The sequence below is a fragment of the Mercenaria mercenaria genome, chromosome 14 (genome assembly GCF_021730395.1).
Source record: "Mercenaria mercenaria strain notata chromosome 14, MADL_Memer_1, whole genome shotgun sequence".
Taxonomy (NCBI): domain Eukaryota; kingdom Metazoa; phylum Mollusca; class Bivalvia; order Venerida; family Veneridae; genus Mercenaria; species Mercenaria mercenaria.
The window spans coordinates 55639723-55660488 of record NC_069374.1 but is presented as its reverse complement, the minus strand read 5'-3'; the positions used below and the strand labels follow the sequence as shown (position 1 = coordinate 55660488).

General features: G+C 36.0%; 1 protein-coding gene across 2 annotated transcripts in view; it reads left to right on the top strand.

The window, feature by feature from the left end:
* LOC123527908 (NAD kinase-like) overlaps positions 1 to 19566 on the top strand; it is a 53080-nt gene extending 33514 nt beyond the window's left edge. The window contains exons 4-10 of one of the 2 annotated variants that reach the window (XM_045307640.2): positions 2836 to 2921; positions 3787 to 3889; positions 6486 to 6613; positions 14614 to 14713; positions 15202 to 15359; positions 16126 to 16208; positions 16838 to 19566. In XM_045307640.2, coding sequence (XP_045163575.1) covers positions 2836 to 2921; positions 3787 to 3889; positions 6486 to 6613; positions 14614 to 14713; positions 15202 to 15359; positions 16126 to 16208; positions 16838 to 17033 — 854 coding nt within the window. In that variant the 3' untranslated portion in view covers positions 17034 to 19566. The remainder of the gene's footprint in view (positions 1 to 2835; positions 2922 to 3786; positions 3890 to 6485; positions 6614 to 14613; positions 14714 to 15201; positions 15360 to 16125; positions 16209 to 16837) is intronic. The other variant, XM_045307642.2, reaches the window with a different exon arrangement.
* The last annotated feature ends 1200 nt before the right edge of the window (positions 19567 to 20766 follow it).

Genomic DNA, 20766 nt, shown 5'->3' with positions numbered 1-20766 from the left:
CTTCATAGCAGTGGTTGCAATTCATTGAATAAAAAATTGCAGATAAAGAAGTTTGTCTCAGAAATTGGTATGCAAGTCAGACTGTTTATCATAAATTCTTCTTTTTTTTACGTAATAAAATGTGTAAAAAATATCCAAAGAGTCTGAAATATGCCCTCGGCCTACAGCAAAACAATGATGGATCAAGGCCATGTGTGTATGAGCAAATTTCATTCAACCCTTACCATGCTGGACATGATTGATTCTGCCTTTGCCACCTGTGTAGATCATGATCAGCCTGCACATCCATGTAGTCTGATCATGATCTGCATTGTTCACCATTCATTCAGTATCTGTTTTGGTAAGCACCCCTTTTAGCAGTCATTGGTACTGTCCAAATTGAAAAATGGACAAATTCATTATAGAAATTAAGCAGGGAAAGGGTTAAGTTATCTAAGGTTTTGAGTGATCCATACATATGAAATATATGGAAAACTGCCGGGGACCACACACAATTGTTCGAGCTGGTATAGATGCTGTAGTTAGTGATGCCTGAGTGAGCATTGTTACACCATGCATACAGTCAGCAATATTTTAAATCAGAAATTTTAGACTTTTTTTTCTGTGCCTTTGTTAAATTAGCCCTTATTATGATGAAAATCAACCTTGTGCAGCTACGGACTGTCAAGTCAAATCTCAGCACTGCAAATTAACTGTAAATATTTAAGTTCTTGCAAATTGAAGATTCCATCATACTGTAAGTTAAAGTTGTAAATTTGTCCAGACTTTGTACAGTGATGAATATGCACCCTGTTTTATTCAAGATTGGTGAGATCTCAAAAAATTTATTTTCATAATTGCATTGATAGAAATGAGAAAAGCTTTTCCTTGTTAATGTGCATTGTGCAAACTGGTCCAGACCTCCCAACAATTTTGAACCGATTTTCAATGAACTTAGTTATGTAAGTGGTGTGATTTGTATCAACAATTTTTGCATATTTTCAACATTTTCTACTTTATTGGTTGACTCATTTTATGTTATGTAACAATTCCTTTGAGTAGTAATATTCAAATGTACCCCTCATAAACTCCCACAATACATCTATTTCAGAGCTTGTGCATATTTCTAAATATGAATGTTACAACCCATAAAACCTAAAAATATCAAACAAAACTTCAATCAGACTGATTCAGTAAATATTTTTATCAACAACCATATGAAAAATCATGCTATGTCATGATTGAACAAATATCTTTCTTCATAAAACCTCATCAAGCGAAACAAACATAATAAAATTTTACATTTTCCATCTGTTAACTAAATTAAACAGCATTTGAATGATTTGTAACAACTAGAGATAGAAAATAAGAGCATATTTCTCCATGCAAAACAAATAATTTTTTTACATATTTATATTCATAGAAATAAAAAAACAACATTTTGTTATTTTGCCTGAGTAAAACTGAAAATGTCAATGTTTAGGTACTTTTTAAAGCTGCTTATGCCCCAGATTTTTAAAATAGTACTAATAAGTGCAATAGAAAGAAATTTTAAAACAGGCCTGTATGTTTTATGAACTTATTATCTACAAACACACTCTTTCAATCAAAAAAATACATAGAAAACTCTCAAGGCATAATTATGCTATTGGAATTTGACCTAAAATAGAAAGAATTTAGCTACATGTAAGCAGGTTTCTCAAAAACTACTCGGCCTAATGCTGTCAAATTGGACAGGTCTGTTTGACAAGTTAGGTGATCCTAGCTTTTATTTGGTTTAATATAGAAATTTTCATGAAAGTTTTGTATGTAGGCACCTTTCTCAGAAACTTCCTGGTTGAATGATTTCAGACTTATCACAAGTCTTTTACATCATAGTGTGACCTGTCAAAATTATACCTTGTTTTAACTTTTACCCTGCTAAATTTCTAAAATAGACTGGTCCATCATTCAATTTGGGCAATACCATAAAGTATTTGAAGGGCTGATCTTGGTCTGCACTGGTTGCAAAGGCAGAATTATATGCCAAGATTTTTGGGGGAAAGTTTTGCAAGTTTTGTAAGAATATTTCTCCAAACTTCTGGACAGAAATATTTTCAAACTCTGTGCTCATCTTTGACATCATGGGATGACATCACATGGCAGGTTTACATTTTGTCAAAGAAATTTTGGTGTAAGTTTTGCATGTTAGCAGCTTTGTCAGTAACTGTTGCTTTGAATACTTCCAAAGTCTTCATAAGTCTTTGACTAAGATGACCTCTCTGAGCCAGGTTCTACAACTCCCAACTTCAGTTTACAAAATCATGCCTCTTTTCAAACATATAAATGTTGGTAAAGTTTTTGTATATATGTGGAAGGGTTGCAAATAGTTTAGCACACAGTCATTAGATAGCTGTTGTTACCAAGGTGAGTGAAATGAGCCGTGCCATGGGAAAACCAACATAGTGGGTGTGCGACCAGCATGGATCCAGACCAGCCTGCGCATCCGCGCAGTCTGGTCAGGATCCATGCTGTTTGCTAACAGTTTCTCCAATTCCAATAGGCTTTAAAAGCGAACAGCATGGAGCCTGACCAGACTGCGCGGATGCGCAGGCTGGTCTGGATCCATGCTGGTCGCACACCCACTATGTTGGTTTTCCCATGGCACGGCTCAAATCGTTACCCACTGGTTATAAAGGTTATGTATGCTCAGTAAGTAAGAAAAAACTCTATCAGTGACACGGAATTCCAAAATATTTAAATATCAAGATTATTGACCAGACCTTTAAAAGATGTTCAGTTCTTTTTAGATCTAAATAGATAGTAAATTTTAGCAATTATAGTGACAGTGAAGTTTATTTTTTAAACATTTTGCAGCGAAAGATGATCTCACAGACAAGATAGATTTCATAATCTGTCTAGGAGGAGATGGTACATTATTACATGCATCCACATTATTCCAGGTAATGTCAATTTCAGTTACTTCCTGTCTTCTGCTTATCTTTCTGTTGCTAAGCAACAGTTTGTAGCAGAAGATAATCCCATTGACGACATAGACATATTTAGTCCAGGAGCTGATGAACAATTTTTCAAGTATTCTTCTGACTCTCTAGCTTGTTTATAGCAACTGTATTAATGTCCAGAGACCTCTGTAATAATTAAAACTTCTGTCCATCCATACACTTACTTGAATATCTAGTCGATAACAAAAACAATATCATATTAATATATAATTAAGAACTAATATATCCCAAACAATTATTTGTCATTGAATAAATTCATATTTCGGATTTCAGATGCAAAGAAATTATATCATGCGGGTGCAACCGATATTTAAATCTCAATCAATATTTGTCACAGTTTCAGACATAGTGCGCATAATATCCATTGTCTTTCTAAATTTGCATAAATGTGCCAAATCTGTTATGAGGCTATTCGTTTTGGCAGTCCCTTTTGTGGTCTCTGAGTAAAATATTGACTGTAAATATACTTCAAGGCCTACATGGTCAAACTTTTATTGGAATGGTAAGAGTCATTGAAATGATACGTTTGTTTTGTCTTAAAGGCATACGCTAGAATTCTGGGCGAAATTTTCAAAAATGCCGTTTTCAAGGGCAGATAACTCTTTTCCAATACCGGTGACCTATGATTTTTATTGCATATTTTTGTTTCTTAGATGATTGCCCTTCAATATCCGAAGTTTGAAGAAATTCTATTATTGGGGAAAAATTTCGCCCATTTCATATACAGGGAATTCTAGTGTATGCTTTAAGACATTTGGAACATCTCTTATTGAATTAAATACATCTATAGTTTCTTGACTTGCAGCAAAGTTGTCCCCCTGTAATGGCATTTCACCAAGGTTCTCTGGGATTTTTAACACCATTCAACTTCGACAACTTTGAGTCTCAAGTTGAACAGGTTCTGGATGGTAAGTGTATTTCTACATTGTTTAGTAATTTTAGATGACAATGTGCACAAATTACATGTATATAGCAAGTAGTTGAAAAATGAGGCTTGCTGTAGCTAAACATTCAGTTGCCACAATTTGATTAAATTCTGTGTTTTAGAGCAAGACTGTGCAAAATTTGATGTACATATTATACTTTTCAACAGTGTTGGCATTTAGTGGTATAACTGCACTAAAACATGCAGGCAGAACTGTCACTGTGTGTCTCTTTGAGAATCAAAGAAAAACAATCTGCAGAATAATATACCTCATTTTGATACACCCATTTTTAAAAAAAATGGATGTATTAAGTGATGGCATGTGTATCTGTCTGTCTGTCTTTTTCGTGTTAGGAACATAACTTTATAACCATTCAAGGTAGTGACTTTAAGCTTGGAATATAGGTAGGTGGCAAGAGATAATGTGTAGAGGGTATAAACCAAGTCAGTGGGTCAAAGGTCTAGGTCACGTATTGAGCTCAAAGGTCAAATTTGTTCCAAATATTTTATGTCCTGAGCATAACTATTCAAGGTATTGACTTGGCATATAGGTAAGTGGCTTAAGATTACAAATTAAGTTCAATTCATTCATATTTCTTGTCCGGGACATAACTTCATAGCCATTCAAGATATTGCCTGCAATCTAGGCATATAGGTAGGTGGTGATCAGACAGTGCAGAATGCATGAATCAGGGTGGTAAGTCAGACGTGACACATCAATGTAAAAGAAAATTCATCATAATATCTTGTGTCTGGAGCATAACTTGATAATCCTTCAAACTAAGTGTATAGATAGGTGGCAGTGAGATGATATGCAGAGCAAATAAACTTCAACTTGGTATGTAGGTCAAAAGTCAGGGTCACAATTTGAGTTCAAATATCAAATTTGTTGTTAGTATTTGTGACCGTAGTGTAAGTTCAAGACTATTTAAGGTATTGACTTCAAACTTTGAATATAGGTGAGTGGTGATAAGATGATTTGAGGAGTGCAACAGTCCACGTTACTTTCACCATATACACACATTAACTCCCCATCTCACACAGAAAAAAAATTGATTTCAGTTTCTTATGCCTTTGTATAACCCCCACCCACTGTCACATTACATCCCCATTCCAACAAACACACACACACACACACACACACACACACACACACACACACATGTCAAAAGAAAAAAATCTTAAATTTTACTTCCTCCGCCTCCTCTGATCTACAACTTCAGGTGCATTTTGCCCGGCTTTGCAGAGCTGTTTGTTGTGGCTATGAATATTTTTTGAAAAAATGGTTTTGTATTGAGTCCAGTATTAACTTGTGTAAGGGAAATGATATACCATAAAATTTGAATCTGCCCTAGTTACAAGGTATACTGCATTCTTACATAGGACTATGATACTACATGTTTTTACTGTATTTTAGATTTAAAAAAAAAACTAGATGCCCACGGGCAATATGTCGAGCCCGGCAGTTGTCAAAAGGACTGGGAGTTGTACATGGACAGTACTTGTCTCATTGAGGCGAACATTTATGCCAAATATAAAAGAGATTGCAAAAAGTGACAATATAAGTTATTTAAAGTAACAACAAAGGAACGTAAATCGCAAAAACAAAATTTAAAAAAAAAAAGAAAGAAAAAATTCAAAGTCCACACAAAAATCCGCACCAGTAGAGATAGGTCAAAATACACCTGAAAATTGGATGTAACATGAATGTTGTACTACATAAAAGTGGTCTTGATTTTTCCCTATGACCAGTAATAAAAAAGTTACAAATATAAGCTATTTATAGTAACAACAAAGGGAAGTAATTCTAGGATCTTGCGCATGACACTCCATTGCATGATGATGAACAGTTGTGCCAAGTTACATCAGAATCCCTTAATGCATCAAAAAGAAATGCTTCAGACAAAGTCATTCTTGTATCTGACTTTTGACCTCTAAGTGTGACCTTGACCTTAGACCAAAGGACCTGGTTCTTGCGCATGACACTCCGTCTTAAGGTGGTGAACATTTGTGCCAAGTTACATCAAAATCCCTCCATGCATGAAGAAAAAATGCTCCAGACAAAGTTGTCATTTTTGTATCCTTTGACCTCTAAGTGTGACCTTGACCTTAGACCTAGGGACCTGGTTCTTGCGCATTACACTTCGTCTCATAATGATGAATAATTGTGCCAAGTTACATCAAAATCCCTCCATGCATGAAGAAGAAATGCTCCGGACAAAGTCATTTTTGAATTTGACCTTTGACCTCTAAGTGTGACCTGGACCTTTGAGATAGGAACCTGGGGTTTGCGCATGACACTCTGTCTCACTGAGGTTAACATTCATACCAAATATAAACAAGATTGCTCCATGCATGTCAAAGTTATGGTCCGGACAAACAAATCCGGACGCACGCACGCACACATGCTCGCACATACACCGAACAGACATTTGGACAACTATGTCTTTCCACAAGCTGGCTCGACAAAAAGATCAAAGTGAAAAAAAAATACCTGAGAACTGCCCTTAAATGCCAAATTGATTTTAAGTCTTATCAGGAAACTCAGAAATAATTGTTATGTATGTTGACCTTTCCAGGAAATGCGTCTCTGTTGCTTAGATACCGGTTAAAGTGTGTGATATGTAAAGAAGATTCAGAGCTTGGAAGGGTATCAAGAATAAAAAATATAGATAGTTCTTCACCTTGTGGCAGGTCACAAATATTGGTAAGTAAAATTTGTGTAGATTGAATGTACAGTATTAATGTAGATTAAATGTACAGTATTTGTGTAGATTGTATGTACAGTAAATGTGTAGATTGAATGTACAGTATTTGTGTAGATTGAATGTACAGTATTTTTGTATATTGAATGTACAGTATTTGTGTAGATTGAATGTACAGTGTTTGTGTAGATTGAATGTACTGTACAGTATTTGTGTAGATTGAATATACAGTATTTGTGTAGACTGAAAATACAGTAGTTGTGTAGATTGAATGTACAGTATTTGTGTAGATTGAATGTACAGTATTGTTGTGTAGATTGAATGTACAGTATTTGTGTAGATTGAATGTACAGTAATTGTGTAGATTGAATGTACAGTATTTGTGTAGATTGAGTGTAACAGTATTTGTGTAGATTGAAAGTACAGTAGTTGTATAGATTGAATGTACAATATTTCTTTAAAAGTGGGTATGGTCTATACAGTATGTTCTTTTTGCCCAGTTTTCCTAGTAGAAACTAGTAGGGCCCCCTGCTTACTTGTGAAGCAATTAACATTATCACTATAGCAGTAAAATTCCTGGCCCATGTAGAATTATGTGACAACAGGTCATCACAATAGTGATTTATTGTGGTGTATTTGTATCTGGATCATTTTGATTTGTACATGTATTGTTATAGCTTGAATCTATTACAAAAGGAAGTCTGTGTTATTTACTAGTAATTCAATATTGTGAAATTTATTTCAAAAATATGTGTTTGATTTCTATTGTGGCAAATGAAAACGTCAAATAAAATTATTATATACATGTATCTTAAGCCTTTTGTATTATCTAATTAAGCCCGGAGTTTGATATTCTGTATCATCTGAAAATAATATTATAAAGAGTACTATTTACATGAATTTCCATATTCTATTTCTTAATTAAACTGCATGACCAAGATCAAATGCATAGAGCATCATGTGGATTTAAAAAATATGGAAATAAACATTCATGTTATAAAAGTCGTAATATGACAAAACCTTCAGTTTTAATAGAAAATCATTTTTAGCCAAAATCTGGAGTCCAGTCCCTTTGATAAAGCGATTTAGGGTTCATTTATTGAAAAAGTATTAAAGGCACTAACCTACAGATCTAACCATTTATGATCACACACAATTAGGGTCAAACAGTCAAAGTCAGATGAGCAAACTCTGTTAAAAATAAGAAAAAATATCCTTATGATTCACATCATTTACGTAGTTTACATGATTTTGAAGAAAAAACATGTATCTTTAATTAAGATGTTGCCGTTTTGAAAGTTTTGATATTGAGATGTACCAATAAATATTTATATATAACTTAATAATAATTTATTGTTCAGCGAAATATAGTACAGTCCAAATTTCTTCAAGTGCTCAAACTTGCTCGGCCATGTACCAGACTGGACACGATTAATTCTGCTTTTGCGACCAGTGTAGATCATGATCAGCCTGCATATTCGTTCTGTCTAATCATGATCTGCACTGTTCGCCATTCAGCCAGCATATTTTTGGTAAACATTCCTTTTAACAGTTAATAGTACTGTTCTAATTGAAAGATGGACAAGTTCATTATAGAAATTTAGCAGTGTAAGGGTTAAAAGATTTGCTTTAATAGATGATGTAATAATGTCTTATAAGTGCTTCAAAACAGTTCTATTAGCTTGAACATGTTTGGCATCCGTGTAAAAATATGACGGTATATACTGCTGTGTCAAAACTGTAAATGCATCACAAACCAGCACTAAATGATATTCGTGTTAAAAAAAAATATTTATTTTTTTATATATATTGTAGACTTTTATTTAAACTCGTTAAACATTTTTTACTTGTTGGATTTTTGAAGAAACCTGTCTGTAATATTTTTTCCGTTACAGCTTCTCTTTTTTTTTTGGGCCCACTTTGCAAATGCATGGCTTTGAGGCTGTGTTTGTGGTGCTGTGCTTCCAAGAAATCTACCCTTACCTATTATCTTTTATATTCATTGCTAAAAAGTATTATAAATGAACATGGCGTATCTGTCGTGTTCTAACAAACAAACAAAATATCCAAAAATACACAAATGTAACAGAACATAAAAAAAAGAAATAACAGGAAAATCTGAGGTCTAACTGGATTTAGAACGCATATCACGTCAAACTGTATTTCAGGCCGTACCATTTCATTTCAAACCACAGTTTGTGGTTCCCATATCTTGCCATCCAAATTAATTGCCTTATTTTTTCAGTTCGCTTAGAGATAATCATCTTTAAGATATGTAAGTGCTAATCATCTTTAAGATATGTAAGTGCTTTTTGCAATGTTTTAAAGAAAAGAAAGTAATATTCAATTCACTGAACTTAAAGCAATATTGGTTAAAAACCAATAATTACCGGTATGTTGTTAGTATCAGGTAGATAAATGGTTTATAGCAATTTTTTCAAGGTTTCTTTTTAAGAGTTTTACTTCAGTTTAGACCACAACTACTGTATGTGCTTGTGAACATGTAGAAAATATTATAAGTCTTCTTATAAAACAATGCATTAGATAAGGGGTTTCACATTAGATACACAACTTATTTGGCAGATGTGAAATAAGTACATGCACTTATTAAAGGACGTGGCTTGAAGAAGCGGCATAAAAATTTTGGGTATTTGATCTTTCAAGGAAAAATAAGTTTTCTAATACCACTTGCATTTGGTCTCCATTAAATGTTCATTAACATTAAGTCACTGTTAAATTTTCATTGGAAGGTAGGTGCATTTTCTTACGGGTGGTGATCAAATATTCATGCATTAAGGTTTTCATTGGACAGTTACATATTTTGTGTGTTTTTGTTTAACATAACATTGACAGGAAAATGTGTCATTTGATGATTTTCCAGCCTTTCTGGTACTAGAGGAAGAATCCAGGTGCCCGTCAGGCACGTAGGAAGCAGTTTTAGATTAGAGGCGGCAGGGTGGCACACATTTTGAAAGTCAGCCGACCTATAACAAACCCAGTTCCATGAAATGTTAAACAATGTTTTTTTAATTGTTTTTTTTATGTTGTTAAAACATCAAAAACAACTACAAAACTGCAGGGCACAGCTAAAATTGACTCGTTGTCAAAAGATTGCTAAGAGAATTAACTGGATTCGTCAAATTATTGGTGGCCCCCACTTCCCCCCCACCCCCCTGTTCCCTGTTCCTATGGCCCTGCCCCTCCATGCATGGTACAAGAGGAAAACACCAGATGCCCCTCCATGCATGGTACTAGAGAAAGACCTCAGGTGACCCTCCATGCATGGTACCAGAGGAAGACCCCAGGTGCCCCTCCATGCATGGGACTAAAGGAAGACCCCAGTTGCCCCAAAATGCATGGTACTAAAGGAAGACCCCAGGTGCCCCTCCATGCATGGTACTAAAGGAAGACCCAAGGTGTCCCTCCATGCATGGTATTTCCATGCATGGTATTAGAGGAAGACCCCAGGTGCCCCTCCATGCATGGTACTAAAGGAAGACCCCAGGTGCCTCTCCATGCATGGTATTAAAGGAAGACCCCAGGTGCCCCTCCATGCATGGTATTAAAGGAAGACTCCAGATGCCCCTCCATACATGGTTCTAAAGGAAGATCCCAGGTGCCCCTCCATGCATGGTACTAAAGGAAGACCTCAGGTGCCCCTCCATACATGGTTCTAAAGGAAGATCCCAGGTGCCCCTCCATGCATGGTACTAAAGGAAGACCCCAGGTGCCCCTCCATGCATGGTACTAAAGGAAGATCCCAGGTGCCCCTCCATGCATGGTACTAAAGGAAGACCCCAGGTGCCCCTCCATACATGGTTCTAAAGGAAGATCCCAGGTGCCCCTCCATACGTGGTTCTAAAGGAAGACCCCAGGTGCCCCTCCATACATGGTTCTAAAGGAAGATCCCAGGTGCCCCTCCATACGTGGTTCTAAAGGAAGACCCCAGGTGCCCCTCCATACATGGTTCTAAAGGAAGATCCCAGGTGCCCCTCCATACATGGTTCTAAAGGAAGATCCCAGGTGCCCCTCCATACATGGTTCTAAAGGAAGACCCCAGGTGCCCCTCCATACATGGTTCTAAAGGAAGATCCCAGGTGCCCCTCCATACATGGTTCTAAAGGAAGACCCCAGGTGCCCCTCCATACATGGTTCTAAAGGAAGATCCCAGGTACCCCTCCATGCATTGTTTCAAGCACAACCATCCAACTAGATGGCTTCCTCACCCGAGAGTTCTGCACCACAAGGAAGGTTTCCAACCCACAGGGGTGAGTTTAAAATTTAACTCGAAACTCACTTTTCTAACTCGAAACTCACATTTCTTACTCGAAACTCACTTTTTTAACTCAAAACTCACTACTCGAAAAAAAAAAAAAAGGAAATCCTCAAATTTATTTGAGCCATACTGAATTCAAATATAATTAGGTTAGACTTACTAGAGAGACATGATGTACTGCATATCTTACTAAGCAATTGACTAAAGAAAGTATGGAAATGCTATGAATTACAGTTTTATGCTTATGCAAAAAAAAAATCAGATTAATTGGATACCGTATGAAGATAGAGGCTTTATAAGGACCATAGGTCAAGAGTATAGTAGGCTGAGTTTGTGCAAATGAAGTTGAATGTACCATAAACCCTTATACTATGCACTCAACGCTTTTTATCCATCAAACCATTTTTAGCTCACCTGTCACAAAGTGACAAGATGAGCTTTTGTGATCGCGCGGTGTCCGTCGTCCGTCCGTGCGTCCGTCCGTAAACTTTTGCTTGTGACCACTCTTGAGGTCACATTTTTCATGGGATCTTTATGAAAGTTGGTCAGAATGTTCATCTTGATGATATCTAGGTCAAGTTCGAAACTGGGTCACGTGCCATCAAAAACTAGGTCAGTAGGTCTAAAAATAGAAAAACCTTGTGACCTCTCTAGAGGCCATATATTTCACAAGATCTTAATGAAACTTGGTCAGAATGTTCACCTTGATGATATCTAAGTCAAGTTCGAAACTGGGTCATGTGCGGTCAAAAACTAGGTCAGTAGGTCTAAAAATAGAAAAACCTTGTGACCTTTCTAGAGGCCATATATTTCACAAGATCTTCGTGAAAATTGGTCAGATTGTTCACCTTGATAATATCTTGGTCAAGTTCGAAACTGGGTCACGTGCCTTCAAAAACTAGGTCAGTAGGTCAAATAATAGAAAAACCTTGTGACCTCTCTAGAGGCCATATTTTTCATGGGATCTGTATGAAAGTTGGTCTGAATGTTCATCTTGATGATATCTAGGTCAAGTTCGAAACTGGGTCATGTGCGGTCAAAAACTAGGTCAGTAGGTCTAAAAATAGAAAAACCTTGTGACCTCTCTGGAGGCCATATATTTCATGAGATCTTCATGAAAATTGGTCAGAATGTTCACCTTGATGATATCTAGATCAAGTTCGAAAGTGGGTCACATGCGATCAAAAACTAGGTCAGTAGGTCAAATAATAGAAAAACCTTGTGACCTCTCTAGAGGCCATATTTTTCATGGGATCTGTATGAAAATTGGTCTGAATGTTCATCTTGATGATATCTAGGTCAAGTTTGAAAGTGGGTCAGGTGCCATCAAAAACTAGGTCAGTAGGTCAAATAATAGAAAAACCTTGTGACCTCTCTAAAGGTTATATTTTTCATGGGATCTGTATGAAAATTGGTCTGAATGTTCATCTTGATGATATCTAGGTCAGGTTCTAAACAGGGTCATGTGCGGTCAAAAACTAGGTCATTAGGTCTAAAAATAGAAAAACCTTGTGACCTCTCTAGAGACCATACTTGTGAATGGATCTCCATAAAAATTGGTCAGAATGTTCACCTTGATGATATCTAGATTAAGTTTGAAACTGGGTCACGTGCCATAAAAAACTAGGTCAGTAAGTCAAATAACAAAAAAAAACCTTGTGACCTCTCTAGAGGCCATACTTTTCATGGGATCTTTATGAAAGTTGGTCTGAATGTTCATCTTGATGATATCTAGGTCAGGTTTGAAACTGGGTCAACTGCAGTCAAAAACTAGGTCAGTAGGTCTAAAATTATTAAAATCTTTTGACCTCTCTAGAGACCATATTTTTCAATGGATCTTCATGAAAATTGGTCAGAATTTTTATCTTGATAATATCTAGGTCAAGTTCAAAACTGGGTCACATGAGCTCAAAAACTAGGTCACTATGTCAAATAATAGAAAAAACGGCGTCATACTCAAAACTGGGTCATGTGGAAAGAGGTGAGCGATTCAGGACCATCATGGTCCTCTTGTTTATATTTACTACAGCTATAATTCCAGTAACTTTATGCTGCCTTCAGATAAATTTATGATTTTATGATTACTTGTGTTCACTGTTCATAAAGAATAAAACAAAATCAAGAACTGTTAAATACAAGTATTTTTTTCATGCATTAGGCTGTACTCAGACAGATGGAAAATAAAAGTGTATTATTGTTGGAACTCTCAACCAGTGAATAGATAAATTATAAAATCATGTATCTGGTCAGTCTTACTTCTGCAGATAGGATAGCCATGCAGTGGTTTCTTAACCCTTACCCTGCTAAATTTCTAAAATGGACTGATCCATCTTTCAATTTGGACAGTACCACAGTACCACTTATTACTCCAAGGGGTTTTCACTGAAAATTTACTGCCTGAATAGCGAACAGTGCAGACCATGATCAGACTGCACGGATGTGCAGGCTGATCTTGGTCTGCACTGGTCGCAAAGGCAGAATCATCTGCCGCCAGCAGGCTAAGGGTTAAACCATAGTTAGGTGAGGCATTACCACTGATCATATCAATTTGCACCTTGTCTGAATAAACAGCTTTTGATTAACTAATGTCCATTAAACGGTCATAAAATTAAATGCATGGATTAGGGGAAAGCAGAGAAACTGAGAAAATAAACCAGAAGGCCTAGATCTTAGATATTTGACATGTAGCATTGCCTAGTAGACTTCTACAAAATTTGTTCAAATCATGGGGTTACTTGATTGTACATAGAAAAATCTTCAAAACTTTCTAAAAATAAATTTTTAATTACTTCCCTTTTATGTTTCTATAAATAGCTTCTTTTCCATAAGTGCAATGATAACAGGTGAGCGATATAGGGCCATTATGGCCCTCTTGTTACTGTTTATGGCTTTATGGAGGCAGAATTGTGAAAAGATGTAACTTGAATGTGGTGCATCAGTGCACATTCATCATTTGAGGTTGTAATACAAATAGTTTATAGAAGTTGAAAAAACCTATCAATTATCCTTCCAGTATTTATATGTGTTAGTAATTTGAGGTCCCAATATGATATATGGTAATGAAGAATAATGTAAGAAGAATAGTAACACAGTCTCACCTGTGCTAAAGAACACCCTGTGAATACAGGCCATCTGGATCTTAAAACCGCTTGTTTTGTTTCCCCATTAAAACCTTTGCAGTGCAGGCATGAGTGTAGGACCTAGAATAAAAACAAGAATTATTAGATTTATAGTTAGATGTGTTTTCAACCCAGAACCAGTCAGAACCAAACATTTATTTTGGTTTATTTTTGGGATAAAAACAATTTCTTTTATATATCAGATCCAGTATTCCTCACAGTTCTGAAACCAGTATTTGTGCTTGTGATTTGTAGTGTATTTTAACCTCAAATGAGCCGCGCCATGAGAAAACCAACATAGTGGCTTTGCGACCAGCATGGATCCAGACCAGCCTGCAGTCTGGTCGGGATCCATGCTGTTCGCTTTTAAAGCCTATTGGAATTACAGAAACCATTAGCAAACAGCATGGATCCTGACCAGACTGCACGGATGCGCAGGCTGGTCTGGATCCATGCTGGTCGCAAAGCCACTATGTTGGTTTTCTCAAGACGACCTTTTTAGGCTCCCATAACCTTGGTCTTTATATACAGGTTCGACTGTAGAGATGTTTATCATGGAATGCTCATGTTGAGGTAGTAAATAAACTTACTAGTCTTATCATTTCAGGTATTGAATGAGGTTGTAGTGGACCGTGGTTCATCATCTTTCATTTGTAACATAGATGTATATGTTGAAGGTCGTCTTGTCACTTCTGTACAAGGAGATGGTGAGGCATTTTATTCTCTATAATAGATAAATGGTTAAAGATTGTTCCTTGATGTAATACTGTATGACATATGAAGAGACTTGTGCTAATGACTGATTGTGAACACTGAGACTTCTGTGACCAGACGGTTACTGTCACTTCCTTTCAGTTAGTTACCCCCAACCACTTTGGGTGCAAAACCTCACCTGGAGCGAATAAGTTTTTCATGAGAGGCAGCCATCCATGTTGCTTAAGGATAGTTGGTAGTTATGGATGGCTGGTAGTTCAACCCAGGTGCCCCCAGATGTATGAAGTAATGCCTTGATAGGCACCTGGGGACATCTTTAACTACAAAAAGCTTCAAAGTGGCCATATGACCTGAACATTGTCAGTTTGACTTGAAACCCAACAAAACAAACAGACAAAAACATCTTAAGACCTGATATTTTATTTTTTTATAGTGCATTTTACAGATTTTGGCTGTATATTAATTGTTGTTTTCTTGACAGGTCTTATCATATCTACACCGACAGGAAGTACAGCATATGCAGTTGCAGCTGGTGCGTCAATGATCCATCCAAATGTCCCGGCAATTATGATCACACCCATTTGTCCGCATTCATTATCATTCCGACCAATTGTTGTTCCTGCTGGTGTTGAATTAAAGGTATAAATTCTTTTTCTGCCTAGTAAGTTCAATGAAAATGAACTTTATTTTCAAGGGAATTTTTAATTGGTAACCTTAGCAGCATATCTTATAAATGCTAATTCTGTGTATAAATTTTCCAATCTTTTTATAACAGTTAGGCTGGTTCCCATCCATTGTTCTTTCAGATTGCTCATAAGTAAGTTTTATTCATGAACATTGACAGCAACTCCAGCAGGCAGTTTCTTTATTGATATTTTTATTGCCCTTTGCAACAGGCTACAAACAGAGGAAATGGTTTAGCCATCAGGTGAAAATGTGCAATTTTGGAGAATTAGAATTCACTTATAAAATATTTGTAATACCATTGAACATAACTATTAAGCTAGCGGACAGGCTATATATGAGTAAAAGATGTTTGTTTAGTCTGGTGAAAAAATTTAAGATTGTAAATTAAATATTGACTTGTCAGAACTAAAAGCTTCAGTGCATTGTAAATACTAACACGACCATCAAATAACCTATAGACACATAGGAGAAAATCAAGCGTATGGCCTTTGTGATATATTCTTACACATAAGAACTCAAAACATGGGTTATTCTACGATAAACCATACTTGAGAACTTATTATTTCTTAAATAGTGTATGAAATATTTTAAGCCTAACCTTTCATTTTTCATCCATTCTCCATAATTTATGTTGAATTTTATATTTCTTTGAGGGGGAAACATGTTTCTTCCTTGAAATGAAATTGTTATTCTAGAATGTTGTCTGTTTTCCTTACAGATAATGTTGTCCCCAGATGCACGTAACTCTGCAATGGTTTCATTTGATGGCAGAAATAGACAAGAAATTAGACAAGGAGATAGGTATAAAATACTGCTTTTCATTTGGCTCAGTTGTCTAAAATTCCTTTCATTATGATGATGTTCAGTGGACATCAGATCTTATGCTTCTTACCAGTTACAGTTTGACACTCACCAGAGGCAGTGAGGAATTCACCTTAATTCTAGTTTGCCCAGAAAGATAGCAGATTTTTCTCAGGCTTGAAATAATGCCGAGATGGAAACAAGGTTTCTTTTCTACTTTACTATATAACCTGTGATACCTTTAACAATGGTACAACTTTAAAAACCAACTAGACAAAAGCAAATTTGATTTTTTTTTCAAAAAGTTCATTTGAGCTAATTGTTCCTTAACAAGGACACAATGTCTTTCATACTTAGTAACAAATGCCTTGATGCACAAACATTTAAGTAAAACCAAATTGGAAAAAGCTTGAAAAGAGCCAATTTTTTCCTAAACAGCAACAGAACATGCATGCTTTTGTGTTACCAAATTTGAATAAAAAGAAGAAGTTTTATTTGAAACAAATTACAAATGAAATTGTTAAGGAAAATTATTTGCTTATTTTTAAAGTGTGCCTCACCTAAAAGGCAATCAACATGATATGCATGTAACAGCAGTACATGTAAATATGGTGTGTATTTACTTACAGTGTTCGTATAACCACTGCCCAGTTTCCACTACCAGCAATATGCGCCAAGGACCAGATTGAGGACTGGTTTGACAGATTAGCTGAATGTCTTCACTGGAATGTCAGAAAACCCCAGAGATCTTTAGACTCTTCCCGCAATACCAGTGACTCTAACATCCCAAATAATGATGTGTTCCATGAAGAGCATGGCTCTTGACCAATCAATGTAGTTCTCATGGGTTTACCTGACCAATCAGAAGCTGAGGCAAGGAAGTAGCTGACCAATGGCTTTCCAGGAACAATATTTGAAAATTCAAAAATTTCTAATTGAAAGCTGGCTTTCAATGCTCATTAAAATACATTCTTCTAAACATGAATCATGTATAATTTTGAAAACCTGACTTATTTATAATGGCTGTTATTGATTATAATGGAATCACACATAAGCAGAGGTTCAACATGTTCAATGGATCATTTACGTATAAGTTTTATTTAAGGTAGCAGACCTGTATTTAAAATTGGTAATTTCCATTTGATTTCATTTTCTACATATGTAATTACTGCATTCTCTAGTTTTTAATGGGCGAAAAACGCCAAAATAACAGACAAGAATATGAAATTTGTACGTAAATTAACGATCGTTGTGACAGGCCCACTATCTTATAGATAACAAGTGTTAAATGTCTGATGTAGAATATCTGTTAAAATTGAACCCGGTTACAAGTTGTTTCTAGATTTATCTGTAGTTCTTGTTATAGCAGACTATATTTACATGTTTAGACATAGAATATCTGTTGAAATGGAACCCAGTAGCATATTGGTAATTTTGTTTGTAACATTTTTTAAAACAGACAGTTTTTATTCATAGAAATATTTTCCAAAGATGCAGTTTTTTATTTGTAGAAATATTTTCCAAAGAGAAAGATGCAGTTTTTTATTCGTAGAAATATTTTCCAAAGAGAAAGATGCTTTTGATTTGTCTTCAGGTAGTTGACACTGTATGACAGTTGGCTGTTTTTATGTGATGGCATATTCTTGACTGTGATTTTAGTATTCTTTGGGGATTTATGTAACACATATGAGCCATGCCATGAGAAAACCAACGTAGTGAGTTTGCAACCAGCATGGATCTAGACCAGCCTGCGCATCCGCGCAGTCTGGTCTGGATCCATGCTGGTCGCAAACTCACTATGTTGGTTTTCTCATGGCACGGCCCATATGAATGCCATCACTGTAGCTTGTATGAGCATATGGCTTTCTGTACTAACCAACGAATGTTTAAAGCATGTATAGAGAATGTGTATGACATCAAAAACTGCCAATTTAGGTCCACAACATTAGGTCATTTAAGGTTAAAAAAAAAGAATGAAATGGAATCAGTGATACCAATATTTTACTGGGTTTATCCGTGATGTATCACATTTACAAGTTTTGAAATTAGCCAAATTATTGGTTAGGTATGTAAGACATATTCTTTGACCCTTACCATGCTGGACACCATTGGTTTTGCCTTTGTGACCAGTGTAAAACATGATCAGCCTGCACATTTGTGCAGTCTGATTATGATCTGCATTGTTCGCCATTCAGTCAGTATCTTTTAGATAATCACCCCCTTTTAACAGTTAATAATACTGTCCAAATTGAAAGATGGACAAGTTTACTGTGAAATCATTTAATTTCGTCGGCACGAAATTTCGTGGTTTTGACCAAAATGGCTGTTTCGTGGGGACGTAAATTCATGGATTTTCAATTTTTGAAAAAAAAAAAAAAATCAAAAAGAAATCATAATTTCCACAGGAATAGATCTACTAGTACTTCTGTCCATACATGTGAAACATACACTTGTCAAACAGCGCTACCATGGTTACCGAATTTGCAATCAACGCCGCGGGAGATTAGCGAGTGATCATGTTCCAGTTAACGACTGCGTTATCTAGAATTATACGAACCCTAATTTGTAAAACTTTTTAGAACTCTGAAATATTCAATGAGAAAAGTCGGCGCCAATTAAAAAGTGTCAAAACCGTAGCACCTTGCACAATTAGCATTCATAATCGAAACAAATTAAAGATTTAAATAATGTAGTGCTAGTATAACCATAATAATTCTTACATAAACTATTATAAACTGGTCCGACTTTTTTTTTGGCAAAAGGAATGCGCATCTGCATCTAAAATTACAAGCTGTTGAACTTGTGCATGTGTTATTTCCTGCCGAGAAACGTGTAATCTGGATTAGGTATAAATGCATCGGATACAAATCTTACAATTAATATGTAATATTTAATAGTTCCAAAGTCATAGTATTTTACTACATGTCATTGAAATAAGGGCTAGAGTATAAACATTGCATAGCGGGGCCGTAAAAAATCATATAACAGCCGTATTATAGTGTAGCTGGCACCTGACGCTACGTCAAACTTCTTTATTATCCCCCGCCGATGAAATCGGGAGGGGGGTATTGAAATGGCGTTGTCCGTCCGTCAGTCCGTCCGTCCGTCCGTCCGCAGCCATTTCTCAGTAACTACTTGGTAGAATTTCATGAAACTTGAAATAAACATGAACCAACATACTGCGATGATGCCCGTCAAGTTTTTTTTTTGATTGGTCAATTTCCCTCAGAGTTATTGCCCTTGATTTAATAAAAAATGTCTGTCTGCAGCTATTTCTCAGTAACTAACAGGTAGAATTTCATCAAATTTGAAATAGACATGAACCAAGATACTGCGCTGATGCCCATCAAGTTTTTTTTTTGATAGGTCAGTTTCCCTCAGAGTTATTGCCCTTGATTTAATGAAAAATGTCCGTCTGCAGCCATTTCTCAGTAACTAGCAGGTAGAATTTCATCAAACTTGAAATAGACATGAACCAAGATACTGCGACGATGCCCTTCAAGTTTTTTTTTCGATTGGTCAATTTTCCATTTAGTTATTGCCCTTTAATTGTTTAAAAATCCACAGATCTGTACATAACAAACCAACCAATTGGAAGAATTTCATTAAACTTCTTCCATTCTTTTCCATGCACATTTATTATAAACATGTGATGTTGTGTACCTACACCTGGTCACCCCCCTTCCCCCCCCCCCCCCCCCCCCCCCCCCCCCCCCCCATTTTTTTTTTTTTTTTTTTTTTTTTTTTTTTTTCATTTTTCGTTTTCTACCAATATTTATAATCAACATGTAAACTGTTGTATCCTCACCCCCCCCCCCACCCCTCCCCCCACCCAAACAAACCATTCATTTTCTTTTAATTTGATTTGACTAATGAAATTATTTGCTTCTTGGTAACATTCTTAACCTTTTGCAGGATATATTTTTTTGCCGTTCCTCAACTCTGACCCTTTCGGCGGGGGATTCCAATTCATCGAATTTGCTTGTTTAGTATCTACTTTCACTTCGACAAACATGTCATAAACAAACCACAGGTACATTTCTAAATGAAATAGTCGGTTTTGTTTTCCACGCATACTTTTAAATCGTTGATGGAGATTCCATAAACTACACGAAAGTTGCAGGTTAGTATTGCATGCATACAACTACGGATCAGATCGAACGGCTATGGTGTCGACTTTGCGTACAATTAAAAATTATCGTGGGCAAAATTTGTTCGTTGGGACTTAAATTCGTGGTTGAGCTCAACCACGAAATCCACAAAAATTAATCCCCCACGAATAATAATGATTTCACAGTATTATAGAAATTTAGCACGGTAAGGGTTAGGTTTGAAACAAATGGCATCAGTGATACCAGTATTTCACTGAGTTTATCCCTGATGTATCACATTTCGAGGGTTCAACGCAATAGGGGCGTATCTACATATTTTACCAAAAATCACTTTTTTTGATTTTTCACTTTATTTTGACTTAATTTATATACTGTGAAAATTTAAACCAGATGTTTCAGTTATTTATATCATTATTTTGATATTGCAATAAGGGCGTATCTCAGAT